Here is a 23,001-nt window from a genome sequence, read left to right as displayed (position 1 = left end):
TCTCCACACTGGTTTCTACAGTCTTACCTTATTGATTTGACAATGTTCTTTCAATCCCATCTCACCTTTCCTCAGTCTTCCCCTAGGCTTCTGTGATACCACACTCTTGGGGGTTTTCCTCTTGTTTCTTGGAGAGTGAATGTCCAGTCTCCTTGTGGGCTTTTTTTCACTCTTCTTTTTTCACAATTCCTTTAAATGTTGGTGTTTCTGAGCTGCTGCAGGTCTTACTTTTCTTTGCACTGGGCAGTCTCATCTGTCCCTATGCTTGCATCTGTAAGCTGATGACTCCCAAATCTCTCTCCCATCTCCACACCTATATTTCTGTTTGTCTGTTGAGCATCTCCATTTGGATGTCTCACAGACATCAAAGTACAATTCAAAACTGAGCTTATATGTTTTTCTAAACCTTGTGTCCTTCCTATGTTCCCTGGCTCAATGTATGTACTATCAACCTCAACTGAAAATGTGAGTATTTTCCTTGACTTCTGCTTTCCTTCCCAGTCTAACCAATCATCAGGTGTTATTAAGGCTAGCGCTTAAGTATCACTCTAATCCATCCTTTTTTCCCCCATCTTCATTGTTTAGTAACTTAATTCAGTCCTCATGGTTATTGCATGCAACAACCACTTCCGAACCTGCAAAAACCATATAAAGTGTAGGGAATGTTGGTAGGAAGTATTTTTAACTTAACCTGTGAGGAAATATAGATTCAGAGAGATTAAGTAAGAACTCAGATCTCTCTAGTGTTCAAGTACATATTTTCACTAAGTCTAAAACAAAAGGCTTTGTTTTTAGCATTCTACATTTCTCTAGAAGACATTATCTCCAATATTGCCAGCCTGGGCGATGGAGCAAGACCTGTCTCAAAACAAGCAAAACCACCAAAGCCTTTCATTTTAAATTCTAATGTAGTATTTAAAGTACATTGAGATAGCAGAGATATTGTATGCCATTTGTCAATTATATGAGAATTAAAACCTCACCTGAGCCATACTGTACTTTCTATTTAGAAGGATGAATCATTTCTGGGAATTCAATTTTGTAATTTACGTGTGGAAAATTTAAAACTATAAGGCTTCAACATGAGTATTTTATGTACATAATTATAGGAAACCAATATTATTTGTAGCTAACTGTTGAATTAAGTTGAGAGACTTTTTAAAGATTATTCAAAGTCTTTTTAAAAAGATTAAAAGTACACAGCTTTTCAGCCAGTATTGGTGAAGAAACATTTTGAGAGTATGATGGAATAAGACATCTTCTTAGAAATTTCAGCTGTTTTTTGTTGAGATTTGTTTTCTTCACATTTGTCTTTAAAAAAAAAGAAGAAGAAGAAGAAGAAAGAAATATTCTCAAAGTTGCTTTCAAATCCCAGCACTTTGGGAGGCCGAGGCGGGAGTATTGCGTGGGGCCAGGAGTTCTAGACCCCCTGGGCAACATTGCTAGACCATGTCTCTGCAAAACATTTTAAAAATTAGCTGCGTGTGGTGGTGCACGCCTGTAATCCAAACTACTTTGGGAGGCTGAGGCGGGAGGATCACTTGAGTCCAAAAGGTTAAGGCTGCAGTGAGCTTTGATTGCCCCACTACACTCCAGCCTGGGCAATGGAGCAAGACCCTGTCTTAAAACAAACAAACAAACAAAACTACCAAATTATATGTTATTGTAGTTGTTTTCAGAGGGATGAGCTCAAGTGTAATTATGAATGTGGCTCTTCAGAATTACCTTCACCATGGATGATTGGTACATGTTTAAATTAAGATCCAGGTAAATCTGAAGGAAAGCAAACCATGAAACCTTTAGAGGAAGGATGCATATTGTCTTTGTTAATGTAGTAGAGCGGAAAACTGAACATTCTAAATTTGACTTCTAGTAAAATTTTGATTAATTTATTCACCTTCATTTCCCCCATTGAAAAATGGAGAAAATAGTTCCCAGCAGTCTGCATTATGAGATTGTTTTTTAGATCAATATTTAGCAAGGGCTTAAAAGAACATCACGTCAGTCTTGGATGCTCTGAAATCCTACCACTTGATTGTAACTATCTTCACCATCTGGGAAGGAGCAAAGAAAAGACAGTCCAAACAACTTTGCATTTCTGTTATTTGTAATGTGTTGATAGTTCTTTCATTGACTGTATGACATATTTTATTGATCCTAAGAGACATTTCCCAATTTTATTCACTAAAATTTGGGTGTGTCTTACAATTAGTGGCATATTATAGTTAAATTGACTTTTTTTCTTTCTCAGTGGTATATAAAATATCAGTCTTAAAATCCATCATGTCTCAGCTATGATGAAAAACAGGATATATGTCTATTAATTTTCAAAGTAACAACAATAATAGTACAGTGGCCACCATACCTGAGGATCACTTTTTTGGTAGGTAACCTCTACTGTCTTAAACACAACCAAGAACTGGAAAGTAAGAAACAAAGGCTTCTGATGCTTAAAATCACTGTTACAGAACTCAAGAAGTAAAGGCCAGGTACTTTAACTTACAAAACCCCTTTGCCTCTGAGTGTAGTGTCTTACTTTGTACGTCATTGAGTTAATCCTAGATACCTTATTACAGAGTCCACAAGGATTCAAAAGAGTAAACTGTGGGAGGCCGAGGTGGGCAGATCACCTGAGGTCAGCAGTTCGAGATCAGCCTGGACAACACGGTGAAATCCTGTCTCTACTAAAAATACAAAACTTAGCTGGGCATGGTGGTGCACACCTGTAATTCTAGCTACTCGGGAGGCTGAGGCAGGGGAATTGCCTGAACCCCGGAGGTGGAGGTTGCAGTGAGCCAAGATCGTGCCATTGCACTACAGCCTGGGCAGCAGAGTGAGACTCCATCTCAACAACCAAAAAAAAAGTAAAAAGGAATGCATATAAATGTTTATTAAGTGGTGATTCTAGGACTTACTATACTTTCTGCTGAGAATGAGTGTCCCATAAACAAACAATTACAAATTTTTTTAAAAAACAACACAAAACTCAGAACAGGCCACTTAGAGTGATTTTTTTTTTTTTTTTTGAGACGGAATCTCAGTCTCACTCTGTTGCCCAGGCTGGAGTGCAGTGGCACGATCTCAGCTCACTGCAGCCTCTGCCTCCCAGGTACACAAGACTCTCCTGCCTCAGCCTCCCGAATAGCTGGGATTACAGGCGCCTGCCACCACACCCTGCTAATTTTTTGCATTTTCATTAGAGATAGGGTTTCACTGTGTTGGCCAGGATGGTCTTGAACTGCTCACCTCCTGATCCACCTGCCTCGGCCTCCCAAAGTTCTGGGATTATAGGCGTGAGCCACCGCGCCTGGCCCACTTAGAGTTATTTTAGGAGCTTGCAACCTAACATATGTAAGTTATGCTGATTACAGCTTAGAAGAAATTTCTTATCAAAATGTAATCTGATTCCACTAGCACTTTCTTTAAGGGACAATATGATTGTACCCTTAAATTTTGATTGGAGAATATTTATTGTTGATTAAATTTTCCCTTCTTATGGCTTAATGGAGTTACTAGAACATAGTTTTCCTTAAAAGCATCAGGAAAAAAAAAAAAAGGCTTGTGGGAGGCATCTGTTACACATCTGAAATTGGATTTGATTCTGTAATTTCAGTGGTCTCTAGAACTGTATAATTCTACCCATGTTGCTAGATGGCACCAGGGTGCCATTTTTAGGCCTTAGGGCTAAGGAATGGGTGTAGGTAGTAGGAAGATGTTAGAGAGGAAAGAAGTAGGGAAGAAAAACTTTGGAAACATATTGTGGTACTGAAGCCTGTCTCTAGGAGTTCTCAGTGGGCAGTTGTGTACCAGGTGTCCAGCTGCATTATTTGTGTTTGAAGTAAACCCAGGCTGTGTATCTCCGTGAATTCTTAGTATTGGGTGCTTTTCAAGACATTTCATTCCCCTAAGATGTGAATTTTGAGCATAGCTTGTTGGCCTCAGGCACTTTAACCTGAGAGTAGATGTTAAGTTCTGCTTGTTGGCAGGTTTCCAGCATTTACTAATTAGAGTTTCCCTACTTAAATACTCCTGGCAGTTTCCCTTGGCCACTGTGTTCTTCACAGTCTGCCCAAACGTGTTTTGTATGTAGTCTGCCTTTGGGCTTGCTTAGACACTTACAGCTTTTGTTTCTAAATAACTCTTCAGTAAGTATTGATTTGTATTTTCTTTAGTTAATAATTCATTGATTATAAAAGCAATTCACACACTAGAAAACATAAAAAGAAAAAATCCTTTTCATTCTACCACCAAATGAATCAGTGTTAACATTTTAGGGTGTGTTCATCTAGTTTTTTTTTTTTTGTGGGTTTATGTATTTTATGTGGAGGTAGGGGAGAGAAAAATAGGTGTAAAATGTTATTTTTTAAAAATGCAAATCCTCTCAAGTTTGCTACTGGATGTGAAGAGCAACTTTTAAAATAAAATTTTTTAGAATAACTTTAGAATGTTAAGTTGTAAAGATAGTTCCCATATGCCCTTCACCTAGCTTCCCCTAGTGTTAACATCTTATGTAACTGTGGCATATTTGTCAAAACTAAGAAATTAATACTAGTACAATACTATTAACTGAACCACAGAGTATTTACATTTCTTCTGTTTTTCTACTAATGTTATTTTTCTGTTCCAGGATCCAACCTAGGGATACATATTGCATCTAGTGGTTTGTTATTGTTTTGAGACAGTATCTCACTCTGTGGCCCAGGCTAGAGTGCAGTGGCATGATCACAGCTCACTGCACTGTTGACCTCCTGGGCTCAAGCGATCCTCCCACCTCAGCCTCCCTGGTAGCTGGGATTACAGGCATTTGCCACCATGCCCTGCTATTTTTTTTTTTTTTATTATTTTTTGTAGAGACAGGGTCTCACTAAATTGCCCAGGCTGATCTTGAATTCCCAGGCTCAGGCAGTCCTCCCTACTCGGCCTCCTAAAGTGCTGGGATTATAGGTGTGAACCACATGCTCGGCCCAGCTTTATTTTTTTTAATAATAGTTTTTTACCTTTTTTCTTCTCTCTTTTTTTTTTTTTTTTTTTTTTTTTTGAGACGGAGTCTTGCTCTTGCTCTGTTGCCCAGACTGGAGTGCAGTGGCGTGAACTCAGCTCACTGCAACCTCTGCCTGCCAGACTCAAACAATACTCCTACCTCAACCTCTCGAGTAGCTGGGATTACAGGCATGTGCCACCACCCCTGGCTAATTTTTATGTTTTTAGTAGAGATGGGGTTTCATCATGTTGACCAGGCTGGTCTCAAACTCCTAACCTCAGGTGATCTGCCTGCCTCGGCCTCCCAAAGTGCTGGATTACAGGCATGAGCCACTGCGCCCAGCCCTTTTTTCTTATACTTAATTTTATATCATGAACATTTTGTCTTTGTCATTAAATAGTTTTTGAAGAATACTTATTTTAAGAGCTCTATAAAAGTTAATCACAGGGATAGATGTGCTCTGATGCAAACTGTTCTGGTAAACTTTTTGTTGTTGGCATTTCGTGAGGGGGCATGTTACAAAACGTATATACAATTGACCCTTTAACAACAGAGGGTTTGAACCGTATGGCTCCACTTATAGGTGGATTTTGTCAACCAGAAAGTATTTGTGGGATGCAAAATTTCCATATACAAAGGGCTGACTTTTCATATACACAGATTCCACAGGGACGACTGTGGCACTTGAGTGTGCACGTGTTTTGGTCCATACAGAGGCCTTGGAACCAATACCCAGATACACCAAGGGATGACTGTACAGAACAAACATTTTTATTAGTGGGATACTTGAATCAGGTGTGTTAGATTGTAACAGTTACTTTGAATGCACTGCTCTAGAAGTAGAGAATAAATAGGCAAATTTAGTTTTCTTTTTTTTTTTGAGACGGAGTCTCGCTCTGTCGCCCAGGCTGGAGTGCAGTGGCGCGATCTCGGCTCACTGCAAGCTCCGCCTCCCGGGTTCACGCCATTCTCCTGCCTCAGCCTCCTGAGTAGCTGGGACTACAGGCGCCCACCACCGCGCCCGGCTAATTTTTTGTATTTTTAGTAGAGACGGGGTTTCACCATGGTCTCGATCTCCTGACCTTGTGATCCGCCCGCCTCGGCCTCCCAAAGTGCTGGGATTACAGGCATGAGCCACTGCGCCCGGCCCAAGTTTAGTTTTCTTTGAGAGTATATTTATCAGTATTTTAGGTTGATTTAAATGCAAAAACATTTAAATGAGCTATTTGTGAAACAGTTTGTTTTGGGGGGTTAGAGTTGCTTGGCATTTGGCATAGCTTCTTTTGATCACTGTGTATGTGTACCATGTGTACACATGGTATACACATTTCATGTACACATAGTCAATATTAGACTTTAAAAAAAATTAGAGATGATGTCTTGCTATGTTGCACAGGCTGGTCTCAAAGTCCTGGCATCAAGCAGTCCCCCTGCCTCAGTCTTCCACAGTGCTGGGATTGCAGGTGTAAGCCACCACACCTGGCCCATATTTAGGCTTTTAATATTAGTCTGGTAACATCATATCCACCTGAGTTTGGAAGTACAGATTTACAGTAAATTGTACTTACACATTTCTATATACAGTTTTGAAAAATACCTTTTAATTTACCTCTTCTTCTTTTCTCTTCCCTTTCCCTTTCCCTTTCCTTTTCCCTTTCCCTTCCCCTTCCCCTTCCTTTCCTTTCTTTTTGTCTTGCTCTGTTACCAAGCCTAGAGTGCAGTGGCGTGATCTCAGCTCACTGCAGCCTCCGCCTCCCAGGGTCAAGCGATTCACACGTCTCAGCCCCCTGAGTAGCCGGGACTACAGGCATGTACCGTCACACCTGGCTCATTTTTGTATGGAGACGGGGTTTAATTATGTTGGTCAGACTGGTCTTGAACTTCTGACCTCAAGTGATCTGCCTGCCTTGACCAAAGTGCTGGAATTACAGGCGTGAGCCTCCGTGACCAGCTTTTATTTACTGTTCTGTTATCCATCATTAGTGTTTATTTAGTTTATAGGTTAAAGGTATTACATATAAAAAGTGAAGATGCCTAGGGATTTTCTTACATGTCTTTTAGTGTTTTATTGATGTTTATGGTTTGAATAATATTAGTTTGTGTATTTAACATGAAGCTTGAAATTAGAGTGACTTGCCTTTAAATTTTGTTGTTTAAAAAAATAAAGCCATAAAGCCAAATGCTTTTTAAGAACCGTTAGGTATACCATATTAAGGAAAATATTGTAAAATTCATACTTGTGGTTTTACCTCCTACAGTTGCTCAGTTTAGTAAAAACTTCATTGCCTATAAACATGAGTGTAATAGAAAAAACTGAATTGATTTTAAGTTACTCAGTGATTACATTAAGAACAATTTGGCATTTATTTGGGAAATAACAATTCCTTTGAATTTCACAGTATTTTTTAGTAAATGGATATTGGGTTAAAGATTTTGTATGATATGTGTTTTTCATAAGTTAAGTATTTATTATGCTAGAGTTCTGTCCCTGCTAAGGGATTACTGTTTATTAATAAATTTCTAAACTAGAGGTTTATTATGAAGGTTAAGTGACCCTTTATTAATTCGACACAGTTGTAAGATTAATACATAGAAATTATCACTGAGCTAAAGAATAAAAACATGGAATTTTGATCTACAATGTTTACAGAAAACTGAATGCTCTAACTCTATGAGATCAAATCTATTCATTCAGATTTTCAGAGTTAATGATAATCGTTTTCTAGAGAGTGCCTCTACTTTCTTACTGCTGCCTTAAAAGCACACACCTTTGCTTTCTATGGTGCAATCTGTGAATTTTTAGTGGAGAGAGCTATGGGATTGCTCATACAGAATGCTCATCCTTTTGATGTTGCTAGAGGATGGTGTTTGATTTCCCTGTATATGTTTTTATACTGCAGTATAAGGCACTAAACTAAGAGTTTCTTTTTTTTTTTTTTGAGATGGAGTCTCGCTGTGTCGCCCAGGCTGGAGTGCAGTGGCCGGATCTCAGCTCACTGCAAGCTCTGCCTCCCAGGTTTACGCCTTTCTCCTGCCTCAGCCTCCCAAGTAACTGGGACTACAGGCGCCCGCCACCTCTCCCGGCTAGTTTTTTGTATTTTTTTAGTAGAGACGGGGTTTCACCGTGTTAGCCAGGATGGTCTCGATCTCCTGACCTCGTGATCCACCCGTCTCGGCCTCCCAAAGTGCTGGGATTGCAGGCTTGAGCCACCGCACCTGGCCTAAACTAAGAGTTTCTTTGAGAGTTCTGAAGGTTGATTTTTGTGTGTGTGGGTGTGTGTGTACTAGGATTGTTGCCCTTGGTACTGATTACCTTGTTAATTAGCTAAGACTGAGTGACTCATCTGCTGGGTTTGCACATATCTTAGGGCAGACATTATGGGTGCTCCAATTTAATTGTCTAAATTTCATCACCAGTGTCTCTTGCTATAGATATGTACCAAGATGACTCCAGGATTGAGTTATGACCAACACTACTAAAGGTGGAGATAGTATTTTGTATCATCTTCCATTTTAGCTTTTTCTGTTTTAAAAAAGCTAGTTTTTTAGCAAACTAGTTTAGTAATACTTTCTTAGTATTTGCCAAATACCCACACAAAATTGTTTTATATCTGTGTGTGTGTTGTTTTATATGTATACATACACACACAAACACGCATACGCACAAACAAATGAATCTCTCTCTATGTATATTCTTGGATTTCTGTTCCTAAAAAACAAAATATATGATTAAAAAGGACTTTGAGATTCACTGTGAGATTTGGGGTTAAAGTGTGTGAGTTTTCTGGGTCTAGAAGGGAAGAGAGAATCTGAGGTTCAGGTCATTGTTCGGTGACACTGCAAGTCCAGTTGCTATCAGGGGGAATGTTTATAGATGGATGTTGTGCCTTGAAGGTTAGAATTTGGACATGACAGACAGTAAAACACTATTAATTTTATTCTTAACAATTTTAAGTTAAATTATTCTTGAATGTAATGTCAATTTTCTGCCCCCATGGGTAAGTATTCTGGTAGGACATTAGTGGTTTATGTAAGATTTTAAGGGGAAATGTGAATTACCCTCAGTAGTACAAACTGACCCTCGGTGAAATGGCCATGTGCCTTCTTTCCTACCTATCTCCTAATATTTTCACATGCACACCCTACATTCCAGCTCTAAGGAACTACCAGGTGCTCCTGGAGGAGGCCATGTTCTTTTAGGTTTGGGGGGGTTTTACATGTTTTCTTCTTGATCTGGATTGCCCCTGCCCTAGCTAACTCCCATCCATCTTTCAGGACTCAGTGTAGGGACCAGCTTTCCCAGGGAGCCTTTTTTGATGCTTCTGTCTTTCCTTCTGCTCTATATTGAATGTTCTGATAGCACCAGCACATGGGTCTGCAATTCTGCCACATATTCATTTTCTTGTCTGTCTCTCTCACTACACAGTAAGCTCCTTAGAGTCAGGGAATGTGTCCTTTATCTTTATTGCTAACACTTAACTCAGTGCCTGACACACAGAATAGGTGCTCAGAAAATACTTGGTAAAATGCCTCAGTGTGTGGATAGGGACAGGAATTCATTGTTTAATTTTCTCTTTAATATTGATAGTTGCTTAAAAATCATTTTTATCTACTACGTAACCTTTTGTTAGCTTAATTCAAGCAACTATGTCTGAAATAAAGAAATGCTGCTTTAGGCTGGGCACAGTGGCTCACACCTGTAATCCCAGCACTTTGGGAGGCTGAAGTGGGAGGATTGCTTGAGCCCAGAAGTTCGAGACCAGCCTGGGCAACATAGTGAGACCCATCTTAAAAGAAATGCCACTTTATTAATATTTTAAATTTATCCACAGAAAAGTGAATTGATGACAGTTTAAATATACATAAGCATATGCTTAATCTTTCTTGATCATACTGGTTTTACTTGTCTTCAATAGAGAAATGAGAGGAATCTGGTTTAAACTGCAGTTCAGGGAATTTTGATTAGATATAATTGCCAGAAATTAAAGTACCAGATATTGAAGTGATTTGTAAGTAATGTAATTGATTTTTTTCAAGAGTTAAAAAGAGGGTGTGAGTGGAGGGTTAAGTATTATGAAGCAGTTCATCAACTTTGTCCTCAGATTTAAAAAAAGGAAGAAAGATCCATTTAAGAATGTGCAAATACAACCATACTCATGGATGGATGCTTAAAAATAGTCATGTACCATTGTAGTTTTGTGTATAGGTGTGTACTTTAAATTTTCACCTAACAAGGGAACTGTTGCAGATGTCCTTGCTTTTGACATAATGGTTCTGATTTAAGGCAACTAGCAGAATGTACTGAGAATCTCCCCTCCTTAGCTTTTTTTTTTTTTAACTCCTCTTTTTCAGAATAATATAAATAATTCAGAAATCTTTGTCAGTGTTAAGAATTAACAGGAAATTAATGTGTATATTAAAAGACCTACCCAGTGGTTTAAAAAAAAAAACAACAGCCAGACCATGGATACAACATGGTTTTTGAATGCCATCCTCTTGATTGTTTTAATGTAATGAAATGTGGCAGTTTACTGTGCCCAAAATTTAGTTATGTTGCTGTGCTTCTAACTATAGACATTCTTTCCTGGTTGTATTTGAACAAAATTACTGTAGTATTACTGTAGTATAAGCCAAATTCCCCCTCATTGCTAGTGAACCAAAAGAGCACATATACCTTCCTAAGCACCAAATTTATAATCATACTTATGAATAGAGTTCAGTTTTCTCTTTACATGTCATTCTGCAAGAATCATATTTGGAATAATTTAGGAGAGCTTTACTAAATTTATTAATGTAATACTTGTTATAAGGATGTGCTTAAGTTCTAGATTTTCTGTGCTTACAGTGCAAAAGGCTTCTTTGTGAAGTAAGAGACAGAATTTTACTTGTAATGATGATATAATAATGCCTTGTCTTTTAAAATGCTATTAATTTTCTAAATGTCTTTATATCCAGAGATTTTTTTGCTTTTTCATAGTAGCTATATGAAGTGGGTGTCCTAATCTTATAAATGAGGAAATGCAGACACAGAAAGGTTGACTGATGGTCAAAGGCATGCAGCATTGTATAGTAACAAAGTACTGTTATTTCCACAGCTGACATTTACTAGTGCATACTACATGCTAAACATTGTTTTAAGATGTTTGTGTGTATTAATTAATAACTGCTTGGGCTTTGGTATCAGATCAAAATTTAAGTCTAGCTCTTCTGATAAGTTCTTGACCTTGGGAAAACTACCTAACCTTTTTAAGGCTTGGTTTCCTTATTTGGAACGCAGAAATAATGGTAGTATGTACCTTATTGGTTGTTTGGATTAAATGAGGTAATCCAAATGACCCTGTGTGTGGCATACAGTAAGGTAAATTAGTTTGCTGTAGAAAAATGGGGTGGTGGTAGACAGCATTTAGTGTAATTTTTAGCCTCTTGGTAAAATTGCATTTTTTTTTTTTACTAAGTGTCATTGTCAGTGCAGGTCAGTGTAGTTATATATACTTATTTTATAGAAAAATACTGATGTTACAACAATAAGATTATAGTTCCATGTAGTGCCTATAACCACCTTTTCCCTTACTGCCTCCTAATTATCTTTTAGTTCTTAGTCTTCCAGCAGTGGGGAGAAACCAAAGAGGGGTAAGAAGTCGTAGAGTGTCTGAGGCATCCAGTGGACACCCATGGTCCATTGGGTATGTTCATTCCAGGAGTACTTTGCTATGTCAGTTGCCTTGGAACTCAGAATGTGTTTTCTTGTAAAAAGTATTCTTCTAAATGAGGCACAAAAAATCTTCCCCGATACAACTGACATGCTGGATATTTGCACTGAAAAACAGTAAAAGCAAGCAAAAGCTCTATAATACATTGGAAGCATTAATCAAAATAATTAAAGAATAAAATTGAATAAATATTGATTCTCAAGAGATTAAAATAATTTCTGGAGATTCATGTGGGGACTTTTTAGTATTTTTAAGAGCTTAATGAGTTGGTACACTGATTCTTTAGTATGTTTAACTTCATTTCAAAGCTTATGACTTTTCATTGGTAGTTAATAGGTAGACCACTATCATTTCTCTTAATTTTATGTGCAGTCATTAAATTCCTTGCAGGATAAGGGTTGGAGAATGCTTATAAGTGGAATGAAGAATGAGAGGAATAGAGATGTTTCTGACTTAATTGGCCAAAATCCCTTAGAATACATTTTAAAAGAGACGGGCAAAGAGAGTATATATTCACCTAAAATAAGTGGTTTATGGTAGAATTAGTCCAGCCCTGGGCAGTTTCCCAAGCCAGAGACAAAGCATGGTGTATATTTGAGCTCCTGGAGAAAAGAAAGGGATAGTAAAGAAGAGGGACTGGATTGCTGCCCACCTTAAAGTGAGGTGTAGCAACATCTCCAAGGGGTGTGAGCCAACACCTGTCATGCTGATTTTATATATGAAATTGAAGTTCAGAGTTGAAATTGTTGCATTTGAAGTTCAGAGTTGAAATTGTTGACTGTCTGTGGGTACGTGGTTTTAGAAATGTTCATTTTGGCTATCAATTATATTTGTTCTCTAGTTAATATGTAGATTAAAATGAGACTCTTCCCATAACCCCTAATAAAATGCTGATACAGAGTATGTATTCAGTAAATATTAGTGTCCCTGTTTGAGTTTGATTTTTTTATGCTGTGAAGGGTAAATTGACCAGAAATTTTTCAAAAATATATTGAAATCTCTTATAAATCTAGACTGTAATTTATCACTGTAATTTCACTGTTCTGTGATTCTGTGGCATGCTTGTTCATACCGTCGATTTTCTGATTTGCTGACTTTTCTGAACTGGTTTTGGAGGGGTCTTGTGGAATAGGAAGATATGGAGGGTGGATTTTGAAGACAACTCTTCAAGAGGAATTATGGTGAGTGAGGTTTAGGAAAAGTCACTGGGGACGGAGAATTAGTCTGCTACTGGCTAAAATGGGTTTTTAGAGCTGGAATGGAACCTAAGAGGTAGTTTAACCTAACCCCTCATTTTACAGCTGTGGAGATAAGTATAGAGAAGTGAGTTGTGCAAGTATTACAGCTGTAGTAGAGAAGCCAGAAACATCATAGAACTTTTAGAGTATCACATTTTTATCATCTTTTTCTTCTGAAAAAGAGTGGTAGCATGTGAATATTATATTACTTTTTAAAATTGATGTTGTATATTAAATACTTTTTATTCAATCTTTTAGACTTTTGAGTTTGTTTAAATAGATTAACTGAACTAACCGTGCTGCCAGAAAGCTCATAAGGAATATTAGTCTTTAGAAATGAGAAATGCTCAATGTTTTTCTTCTGTTTTTAGGTTAAGTCAGCAAACAAAGAAAACATGGTATTTTGAAGTATGATTAAACTCCTGATGCTGCAGCAGAGGCTAATAATATTAATGGCCAGATCTAGGTAAGTTGAAGTTTATTTATTTTTTACATCACTAAGCTTGCATTTATAATTATTTTTAATTTTTATTTTAAATACAGATGAGGTCCCGCTATGTTGCCCAGGCAGTTTCTAACTCTTGAGCTCACACGATTCTCCACCTCAGCTTCCCAAAGTGTTAGGATTACAGGCGTGAGCCACCACTCCTGGCCTATAATTTTTTAATGAGAGAATTTAATAATATTTTCTTGAACTGCAATCATTTTGCTTCCTGATTGCTGACACCACCCCCCGACTCCCAAAGAACGAAGATAAATGGCTTTTATTAACTAAGACATGTTTACTAATTTAAAGTATTCAGTAAACTTGTTACAGCATTGCTCTTCCCAAACAAAAGCTACCTTTTACTTTATTTTAGTTTATTTTATTTTAGTTTAGTTTAGTTTAGTTTAGTTTAGTTTCTGAGACAGAGTCTTGCTCCCTCGCCCAGCCTTGGAGTGCAGTGGCATGATCATAGCTCACTGCAGCCTCGACCACCTGGGCTTAAATGATCCTTCCACCTCAACCTCCCAAGTAGCTGGGACTACAGGTGTGTGCCACTATGCTCAGCTAATTTTCTATTTTTTATAGAGACAGAATCTCACTGTGTTTCCCAGGCTGGTCTTGAACTCATGGACTTAATTAAGCAGTCCTCCCACCTCAGCCTCCCAAAGTGTTGGGATTACAGGCGTGAGCCACCACACCCACCTACCGTTTGTTTTTAAATGTACCCTACTTACTTTTGTATGTTGCTGTCTTGAGGGAGCATAATAAAATCATTTGTGTTTTTGCTGAGTTATGAACTTGGAGGAGTGTATGCAAATGAGATCACATGGTTGTTCCTCAAGTGTTTACAGTATTAGTGCATATTATTAGGTGTCACATAGCTCAGATGTAGTCTTCAAATATTAATCTGATGGTCATAAATGCAGAATATCTAGTATCTAGCCTTTTCCCTTGCTTGCCTAAGAGTTTGTGGTTTAGGAGAAAGAATCTGAGATGTGGATGAAAACTTCACATTAAAGAAGTCTCCTTTCAGGAATTGGAAGATTGGCCACAACTGCCTGTGTTCCAGCTGTGTCTATCCCTCACTCACGCTAAGCCTATTCTTTAGCCTTACTGAGGTCACCTGTTTTTTTGATTTGGTTTGTTTTGTTTTGTTTTGTTTTGTTTTGTTTTGTTTTGAGTCTTTGCCCCATTTTCTATTTTGTTAGCTCTCTTCTTTCTTTACTTCTTTCCTGACTGGATGTGATGATCTGTCACTTCAAACCCCTGTATTGCCAACATCCTTTAGTAACCTTGCCCTCTTACCCTCTGACCCTGGGTCAGTTGAACTGTCTATCCTGTGGACTGCTGAGCACAGCTAGCAAAACAGCATAATCTTGCCTCTGCAGCCTCTGCTGAGCTCTCATCTCAGCCTACTTAATAATCCTGCTCTCTTTGCTTGGGTAGCTCCTCGGTGACTAATGCTGACATTCTCAAGTCCCTCATTCTGCAAGCCTTGCCTTCTCTTTTACAGAAGACATGTAGGGTGATAAATGTTATCTACTTCAGTCTCTTTTTTATATTCCACCCACCCTTATGTCTTTCCTCTCTCCTCAGAGAATGAAGCATTCCTCCTTCTCTGGGTAAACCTCTCAATCTGGGCCCTGGAACTCATCTCTAGTATCCCCCTCTGTTTTGATCCATCAGTTAGCCCTTCTCTTTTCTTTGTTTTTCCTATGTTTTTAAACTTTCTTGACCTACTGATTATAAGCCTGCATAAATCTATGTCATCTTAAAATACATAACTCAAGTAATATATCCTCTTTTGAATATATTCACACCCTAGCCTTCTCTATTCTTTATTTTGTCAACCAGTTCTTGAAAGACCAATTTCCATCCTCTAGGAGCTACTTCTTTATCTTCCACTTGCTCATTGCAGTTTGGCATCTGTCTCTGCCATGGATGGTGCTCTCCTGCTTGATGCTTACTTAGTTTGTACTATTCTGATCTTTTTTTTTTTTCCCCTTCACTGGCTTCTCTCTACTCCTGTATTTAAACACATTTGTATTTTCCCAGAATTTCAGCCACAGACCAGTCTTCATACTATCCTTGAGCTAGTGTTCAAGAGTTAAAATGCTACATGTGTTCTAATGTTTTACCTTCTCCCTCAAACACATACTCATATACTTAACTATTGCACTTGGCCGTTCCCTGGACTCTCAGTTGAACATACCTGAACAAATCGTTATCACTTCCTCTTGAAGACTATAGTTTTTTGTATCTCAGGTAATAGAACCCCAGCACCCTTCATCTGCCATGCTGGAAGCTGCTGCTTTTTTCCATTATATCAAGTCAGTTATTGGTGCTACTGACTTTTCCTCTTAAATGTTCCTTAAATTTATTATTTTCCTCTTCATTCCTACCATTGCTGCTCTTGTTTTAGGTTTTTATTGTATTTCATTTTTTAATAATCCCAAACTGATTTCCTTTCCTCTGATCTAAACTCCTACTTAAATTTATCATACATATGGTTATATTTAAAATGCACTTCTGACCATCTCACTTTTCTACTTAAAATACATCAGTGGTTTTCCATCATGTGTAGGATAAATTCCTTTCTCTTTGGCATGACATACAAGGATTTCGTATCACATATTAGACATTTCATTAATTGTTGTATTGAACTCAAGCATTCAGTGTGGATACAGTCCCCAAGTAGGTTGCACTACCACTAATATAAATCATGTATCACATAGTGGTGGAGGTACATTCTGAGAAATGTGTCATTAGACACTTTTGTCACTGCACAAATGTCATAGAGTGTACTTACACAAACCTAGATGGTATAGCCTACTATACACCTAGGATATATGGTATAGTCTGTAGCTCCTACTCTACAAATCTGAGCAACATTACTGTACTGAATACTATAGGCAGTTGTAGCACAATGGTAAGTATCTGCATTTCTAAACATAGAGAAGGTACAGTAAGAAAACTATGAAAGAGAAAAAATGGTACACCTGTAAAAGGCACTTGCCATGAATGGAGGTTACAGAACTGGAAGTTGCTCTTGGGTGAGTTGGTTAGTGGGTGGTAAATGAATGTGAAGGCCTAGAATGTTATTGTACACTATTGTAGACTTTATAAAACTGTACACTTAGGCTACACTGTTTAAAATTTTTTTTTCTTCAATAATAAATTAGCTTACTATAACTTTTTTACTTTATCAACTTTTTACTTTTTTGAAACTTTTTGACTCTCTTGTAATAATACTTAAAACACGTTCTACAACTGTACAAAAGTATTTTTTCTTTTTATCCTTTTTTCTGTTTTAAAATTTTTAATTTTTTTAACCTTTAAAATTTCTGTGAAAAACTAAGACAAAGACACAAATACACACATTAGCATGAGCCTATACAGGGTCAGAATCATCCATATCACTGTCTTCTGCTTCTACATCTTGTCCCACTGGAAAGTCTTCAGGGGCAATAACGTGGAGCTGTCATCTCCTAGGAAAACTGCACCTTCTTCTGGAATACCTCCTGAAGGACTTGCCTGAGGCTGTTTTACAGTTAATTTTTTTTTTAATAAGTAGAAGGAGTATACTCTGAAATAATAGATATATAGTATAGTAAATAAATAAACCAATTACATAGTCATTTATCATTATCAAGTATTACGTACTGTACATAACTGAATGTGTTATACTTTTATACACTGGCAGTGCAGTAGGTTTTTTTTTATACCAGCATTATCTCAAACACATGAATAATGTGTTGCACTGTGATGCTGTGATAGCTATAGTGTCAGTAGGTGAGAGGAATTTTTCAGCTCCCTTGTAATCTTAGGGAACCACTGTCATATATGTAGTCTGTTGCCAACCAAACATTGTTATGTGGCTCATGACTGTATATCCCTGCCAGCATGAGAGGTTCTACTTTAACAGGTAGCTTATGAAGATGCAAAGTGAAAGGATGATTTTCCTGCTCCTTTTGAGAAAAAAAAAGTTGAAAAACATTCCTTTGGAGGATCATATTTTGAGGCAAAAGCCGTACTGTAGTAATCTTTTAGCTCTTTATATTTTACAAGGAGGTTGGGGAGAATGAATATGTAATTTCAAGAAGACTTTTAAAAAATGTCTGTATCAATTATCCCTTAAAAATTTTTATATTACTCATCCTATAATTTATTAATATTAAACATTTACTTTTTTTAAAAAATTAAATGTTTATAGAATATGTGCCACGTCTGAGGCAGGAGAATCTCTTGAACCCGGGGGGCAGAGATTGCAGTGAGCCAAGGTCACACCATAGCACTCCGCCTGGGCAACAAGAGCAAAACTCCATCTCAAAAAAAAATATGTGCCATGTCAGTTGGTATGCTTAGTGCCCTGGAAAATGAGCAAGGCAAGATTTCCTATCTTTAAAGAGATCACAGCAAAGTGAATGGTGCAGAAAGATAAACATTGCAACAGAGTGTGATAAAGGCCATGATAGAGTTTATGCCATTCTATTGTGGGAACGCTAGAGGCAGGCTAGCTTCAAGTTCATTGGAAGATCAAGTCTCAAATCTAGGGAACATATCCCTAACTTACTCAGGCTGCTTCATGTTTGGGCCCCATTTGTCTTCCAGTCTACCCTGTAGTCCAGTCTTACTGAACACCTCACTTTCTCCTGAATGTGGTATGACATTTCATGACTTTTGTCTGTCTCAGGTGCTTATTTCTCTTTATTTTGCTTAGCACATTGTTTCTATTCTTCTTTTAAATCCCAGCTCAAATAGTGCTTCCTTCCCTGCCTAAGCCAGGAAGTTAGTTGCTCCCTTTCCTGTGCCCACAGTACTTTGCTCATATCCTAATATAAGGTTTATCACAGTGCATTATCTATTTACCTCTCTCTCTCTTCCCCACCCCACCACCCCCATGACACTCACAGCTCTTCAAAGACAAAGATGGTGACTTACGTGTCCTTGTACTATGATACCTAGCTGGCATATTAGTTAAAGCAAAAATACCAAATATCATGAGTCTTAATTAACTTTACTATTATATGTTATCATATACACTTTTGGTTTATACACTAGTACACTTTTTCATCTTTTTAATACTTAAACCTGCTAGGGATCCTTCACATTTGTTTAATACAATCCATTTAAATCACAAAGGTCCTATAGCACCTACTATATGCTAGGTATTGTGTTAGGTACTAGGAATGTAAAAATGAGTAAGGTTCATCCCTGCTGGCAGGGGGCTCACAATGAAGGAAAGAAGACAGATAAACAGACATTAGCCACAATTTCTACTGAGTACAAAGTGTGATAGATGCTATGATACTAGGAAGCCCAGGGTGCTTTGGGGTAGCATATGCATGACGGTCATACATAATAAGTATAACTTGCCTAGTTGCTTGGAGTCAGGGAAAGCATCCTAGAGGAACTGCACTTTGAGTTGAATCTTGAGAAAGGAAAGAAGCAGAAAGGGAGCAGCTTGGAAGGATGTGAGAGACCAAGATGCTCTGGGGAAACCACACCTTGTTTATTCTGACCGGACTAAGAATAGGGCTTGAAACAGAGCAGGGAGAGTCTAGACTGGATCTCTAGATAGGGATCACCTTGCATCTGATTGGATCTATCATACTGAAGAGTTTATACTGTTAAACTGAAGATAGTAGAGAGCCACTGAATAATTTTCAACAAGCTTCAATCAAATTTATGTTTGTAATGTTTTGTAGCTTCTGTGCTTCCTTCCCTCCTCCTTTTTTCATATATTGTCATATTCTATCTGATTATTTCCCTTACTTGTCAGTGATGCTTTGGCATTTTCTTTGTCTGCTCAGTTGGAGTGTTCTTAAACACTCAATGTCAGGTGTATAACCACTTCTCTCTCCTTCTATGGGAAAGAAGTATTAAATAGACATGCTGTATCAGTTTTGCCAGTATTCTGCGTGTTACTTTACTGCTTAATTTTAAGTTATCTTTCCCCCTTACCAATGAACTATTCGAAATTTGATTTTGTTTTAATTACCAATGAACTCTTGTCTTGTGGAGACATAAAAGATACTACAATGAGTAACAACAGTCAAAATACTTGCCAAGCCAGAAGTTTACCATCCCTTTGGTGATTTTTTATTTAAAGAAGAACAAGCCAGGCCTGGCAGTCCTGTAGTCCCAGCTACTCAGGAGGCAGAGGTGGGAGGATCACTTGAGCCCAGGAGTTTGAGCCCAGCCTTGGGCAACATAATGTCTGCCTACCTGCCTGCCTGTCTGTCTGTCTCTGTCTCTGTCTCTCTGTTTCTCTCTCTCTCTCTTTAAAGAAGGACATGAAATTCCTGATAAGCCACAAAGGGTTAATTTCATTAACTCTTGAACACAAGTTAATTATTTAAGTAATATATATGAGACCTTAAGTTGGTTTGTTTTTTAGATGATTTTAGAATAGGTGACCTTTGCAAATTTAACTAGAAATTTGAGATTTGTGTGACAGTATTAATGCCTCACAAAATGTGTTCTCATTATTACTGAGTAAAATCAACTAGCTAGCTGTATAAAATCTAGCTGCAGCCATATACCTTGTTGGACTTAATTTTCTGCATCAGAATAATGTTTGTGTTAGATTATTTCTAAAGTCTTTTTCTGTTTGCAGTTTTTGTATCCTTTATCTAATACATTTTTCAAATTATTTTTCATGTAGTGCACACATGGTCTTCTGAAGAAGCCATGGGTAGCTGTTGTAGCTGTCCAGATAAAGACACTGTCCCAGATAACCATCGGAACAAGTTTAAGGTCAGTAAAACTGGTTGAGTTATGTATCTTACTGCCTAGTTGGGTGTTCTTTTATTTCACTTAACATATCTTAGGCTGGGTGCGGTGACTCACGCCTGTAATCCCAGCACTTTGGGATCACGAGACAGGCGGATCACGAGGTCAGGAGATCGAGACCATCCTGGCCAACATGGTGCAAACCCGTCTCTACTAAAAATACAAAAAAAATTAGCTGGGCATAGTGGAGGGCACCTGTAGTCTCAGCTACTCGGGAGGCTGAGGCAGGAGAATGGCGTGAACCCGGGAGGCAGAGCTTGCAATGCCACTGCACTCCAGCCTGGGCGACAGAGCAAGACTGCCGTCTCAAAAAAAAAAAAAAGAGTAGCCTTGATCACACAAACCTAGGTGTAAGTCTGTTACTTTATAAGCTTTGTGACCTTGGGCAGGTTACATTATTACTGAGTCTTAGTTCCATTTTTGTACAGTGTAGTCTAGGATTGTTATGAGGGTTAAATGAGAAAACTACATGTAAAGCTCCTCTCCCACTCCAGGGGAATAGTAACTTCTCCCTAAATGTTATCTACTGCTCTAGTCTTTGGACGTTTTCTGAAGCTCAGCAGTACTAAACCTTTCCTTATATGAACTCTGTGCCAATCTATTTTGGTCTCTTTGAAAGGTACTTTTTTGTTCTGCTTTAATATTGTGTTTTTATGATGTCCCCTTTATCTCCTGACCCACTAGATTTCCCCTCTGATTTTATTTTCTGTGTCTATTTATACTAGTGGTCCAGCTAAAGGCCCTCCTCCTCTTACATGAAGGTGTCTCAACAGCCTTAGACCACATTTCCTGCCTTCTGCAGCCTCTGTTGCATTCATTTGTCAATTAATCATACCCTGTTTTGTGTATGATTGACTTTGTGTTTGTATGTTTTGTTTCCCCAGTGGAAATGTAAATTTCTTACAGATCTGAACTGGGTGTTACACTGCTACATAGTCCATGCCTGACACACACATTGGTTGATGAATGAACTAACAAATTACAAATAACTAATTAGCAACAATGTGTTTTCCTGACGAATTGATGAAATATTTGCATGACTGTCACCTTCTTTTTTTTTTTTTAGGTCATTAATGTGGATGATGATGGGAATGAGTTAGGTTCTGGCATAATGGAACTTACAGACACAGAACTGATTTTATACACCCGCAAACGTGACTCAGTAAAATGGCACTACCTCTGCCTGCGACGCTATGGCTATGACTCGAATCTCTTTTCTTTTGAAAGTGGTCGAAGGTGTCAAACTGGACAAGGTAGAATCTTTGTTTTTTTTTTTTTTTGCAATTATTATATTTGAAATATTGTTCTTTCAGCTATTCTGTATACAAAGATTAATATTTTTCTTACGAAAATCCCAAAATAAACAGATTGTTAAGAAAAGATATAGTATACTATGTATTCATTTATCAAATGTTTATTAAGCACATTGTCTATGTGAGAAATTTTGGCTCGTGTTACCTTTAAGATTTTTCAGTAAATGATTGGGCCTGCTAAATTTTAGACTAAATGTCTTTATCATTGATTTTTTTACTACCTATTACTTGAATGGCCTTGACAAGTTACAGGACTTCTGTTGAATGTTAAATTTCTTCTCTATAAAAGGGAAATGGTAATACCTATCTTATAATTATTGTAATAATTAAACAAGATAACAATTGGAAAACACCTAGGGACTTTCCAAGGGGCCTGTTAATAGCAAATGATCACCTTGGAGTAGTGAGTTGGGCTCCCCCTGCTGTTTAGAAACAGATGAGCCTTAAGTGTGCAGGTCTTGATTTAATCAGCTTTGTTTTGGGCCATCTCCCTTAGACAAATGAAAATTATTCTGTGAACTTTTGGCAGGGGCTTGTTTTGAAACAGGGAATAACCATTAGTTTATCAGATATTTATTTTAAAGGGATTTCTTACTCTTGGCGCATAGAATGCTTACATTACAATTCTGCTCTGTCAAGTGTTCCCATAGTTTTTCCAAAGGTATGTTAACTATTTTTCCCTTTGGGTTTATATTTGTAGGAATCTTTGCCTTTAAGTGTGCCCGTGCAGAAGAATTATTTAACATGTTGCAAGAGATTATGCAAAATAATAGTATAAATGTGGTGGAAGAGCCAGTTGTAGAAAGGAATAATCATCAGACAGAATTGGAAGTCCCTAGAACACCTCGAACACCTACAAGTAGGTACCCATTTTCCCTCTCACATTTTGAATAACAGACATTTAGTTGTAAGATACAGATTGTGGATATTTAGTCAATAACACACTATAAATCACCGTTGGATAACAGAAGTATAATGGTTGTCAGTTTTTAAAAACAGCTGTAGGCCAGGCATGGTGGTTCACGCCTGTAATCCCAGCACTTTGGGAGGCTGAGGTGGGCGGATCACGAGGTCAGGAGATCGAGACCATCCTGGCTAACACAGTGAAACCCCGTCTCTACTAAAAAAATACAAAAAAATTAGCCGGGCATGGCGACGGATGCCTGTAGTCCCAGCTACTCGGGAGGCTGAGGCAGGAGAATGGCATGAACCCGGGAGGTGGAGCTTACAGTGAGCCGAGATCGCGCCACTGCACTCCAGCCTGGGCGACAGAGTGAGACCCCATCTCAAAAAAAAAAAAAAAAAACGCTGTAGTTCTATGTACTTCAAATATTTTAAAAATGAAAACATGCAGTATTTCATGTTATCTGAAATATGGAGTGGGAGTAATACTATTTGTGCTCTGATTTCTGCTGTCTTGGCAGAAAGACCTCTTATAATCCTCTCAGTACAGATTCAATTCTTAATCATTTTTATT

General features: G+C 37.9%; 1 protein-coding gene across 6 annotated transcripts in view; it reads left to right on the top strand.

The window, feature by feature from the left end:
* Positions 1-23,001, top strand: part of FRS2 (fibroblast growth factor receptor substrate 2) — a 110,893-nt gene that overhangs the window by 80,198 nt on the left and 7,694 nt on the right. For 5 of the 6 annotated variants that reach the window (XM_010358738.2, XM_030939206.1, XM_030939203.1 and 2 more), the window contains 4 exons: positions 13,301-13,395; positions 20,084-20,175; positions 21,278-21,464; positions 22,225-22,383. In XM_010358738.2, coding sequence (XP_010357040.1) covers positions 20,110-20,175; positions 21,278-21,464; positions 22,225-22,383 — 412 coding nt within the window. In that variant the 5' untranslated portion in view covers positions 13,301-13,395; positions 20,084-20,109. Of the gene's footprint in view, positions 1-11,467; positions 12,873-13,300; positions 13,396-20,083; positions 20,176-21,277; positions 21,465-22,224; positions 22,384-23,001 lie in introns of those variants that run through there. The other variant, XM_030939207.1, reaches the window with a different exon arrangement.

Source organism: Rhinopithecus roxellana, chromosome 10 (assembly GCF_007565055.1).
Source record: "Rhinopithecus roxellana isolate Shanxi Qingling chromosome 10, ASM756505v1, whole genome shotgun sequence".
In the NCBI taxonomy this organism is placed as follows: Eukaryota; Metazoa; Chordata; class Mammalia; order Primates; family Cercopithecidae; genus Rhinopithecus; species Rhinopithecus roxellana.
The sequence above is the reverse complement of the archived record's forward strand: the minus strand, read 5'-3'. Positions and strand labels throughout refer to the sequence as shown.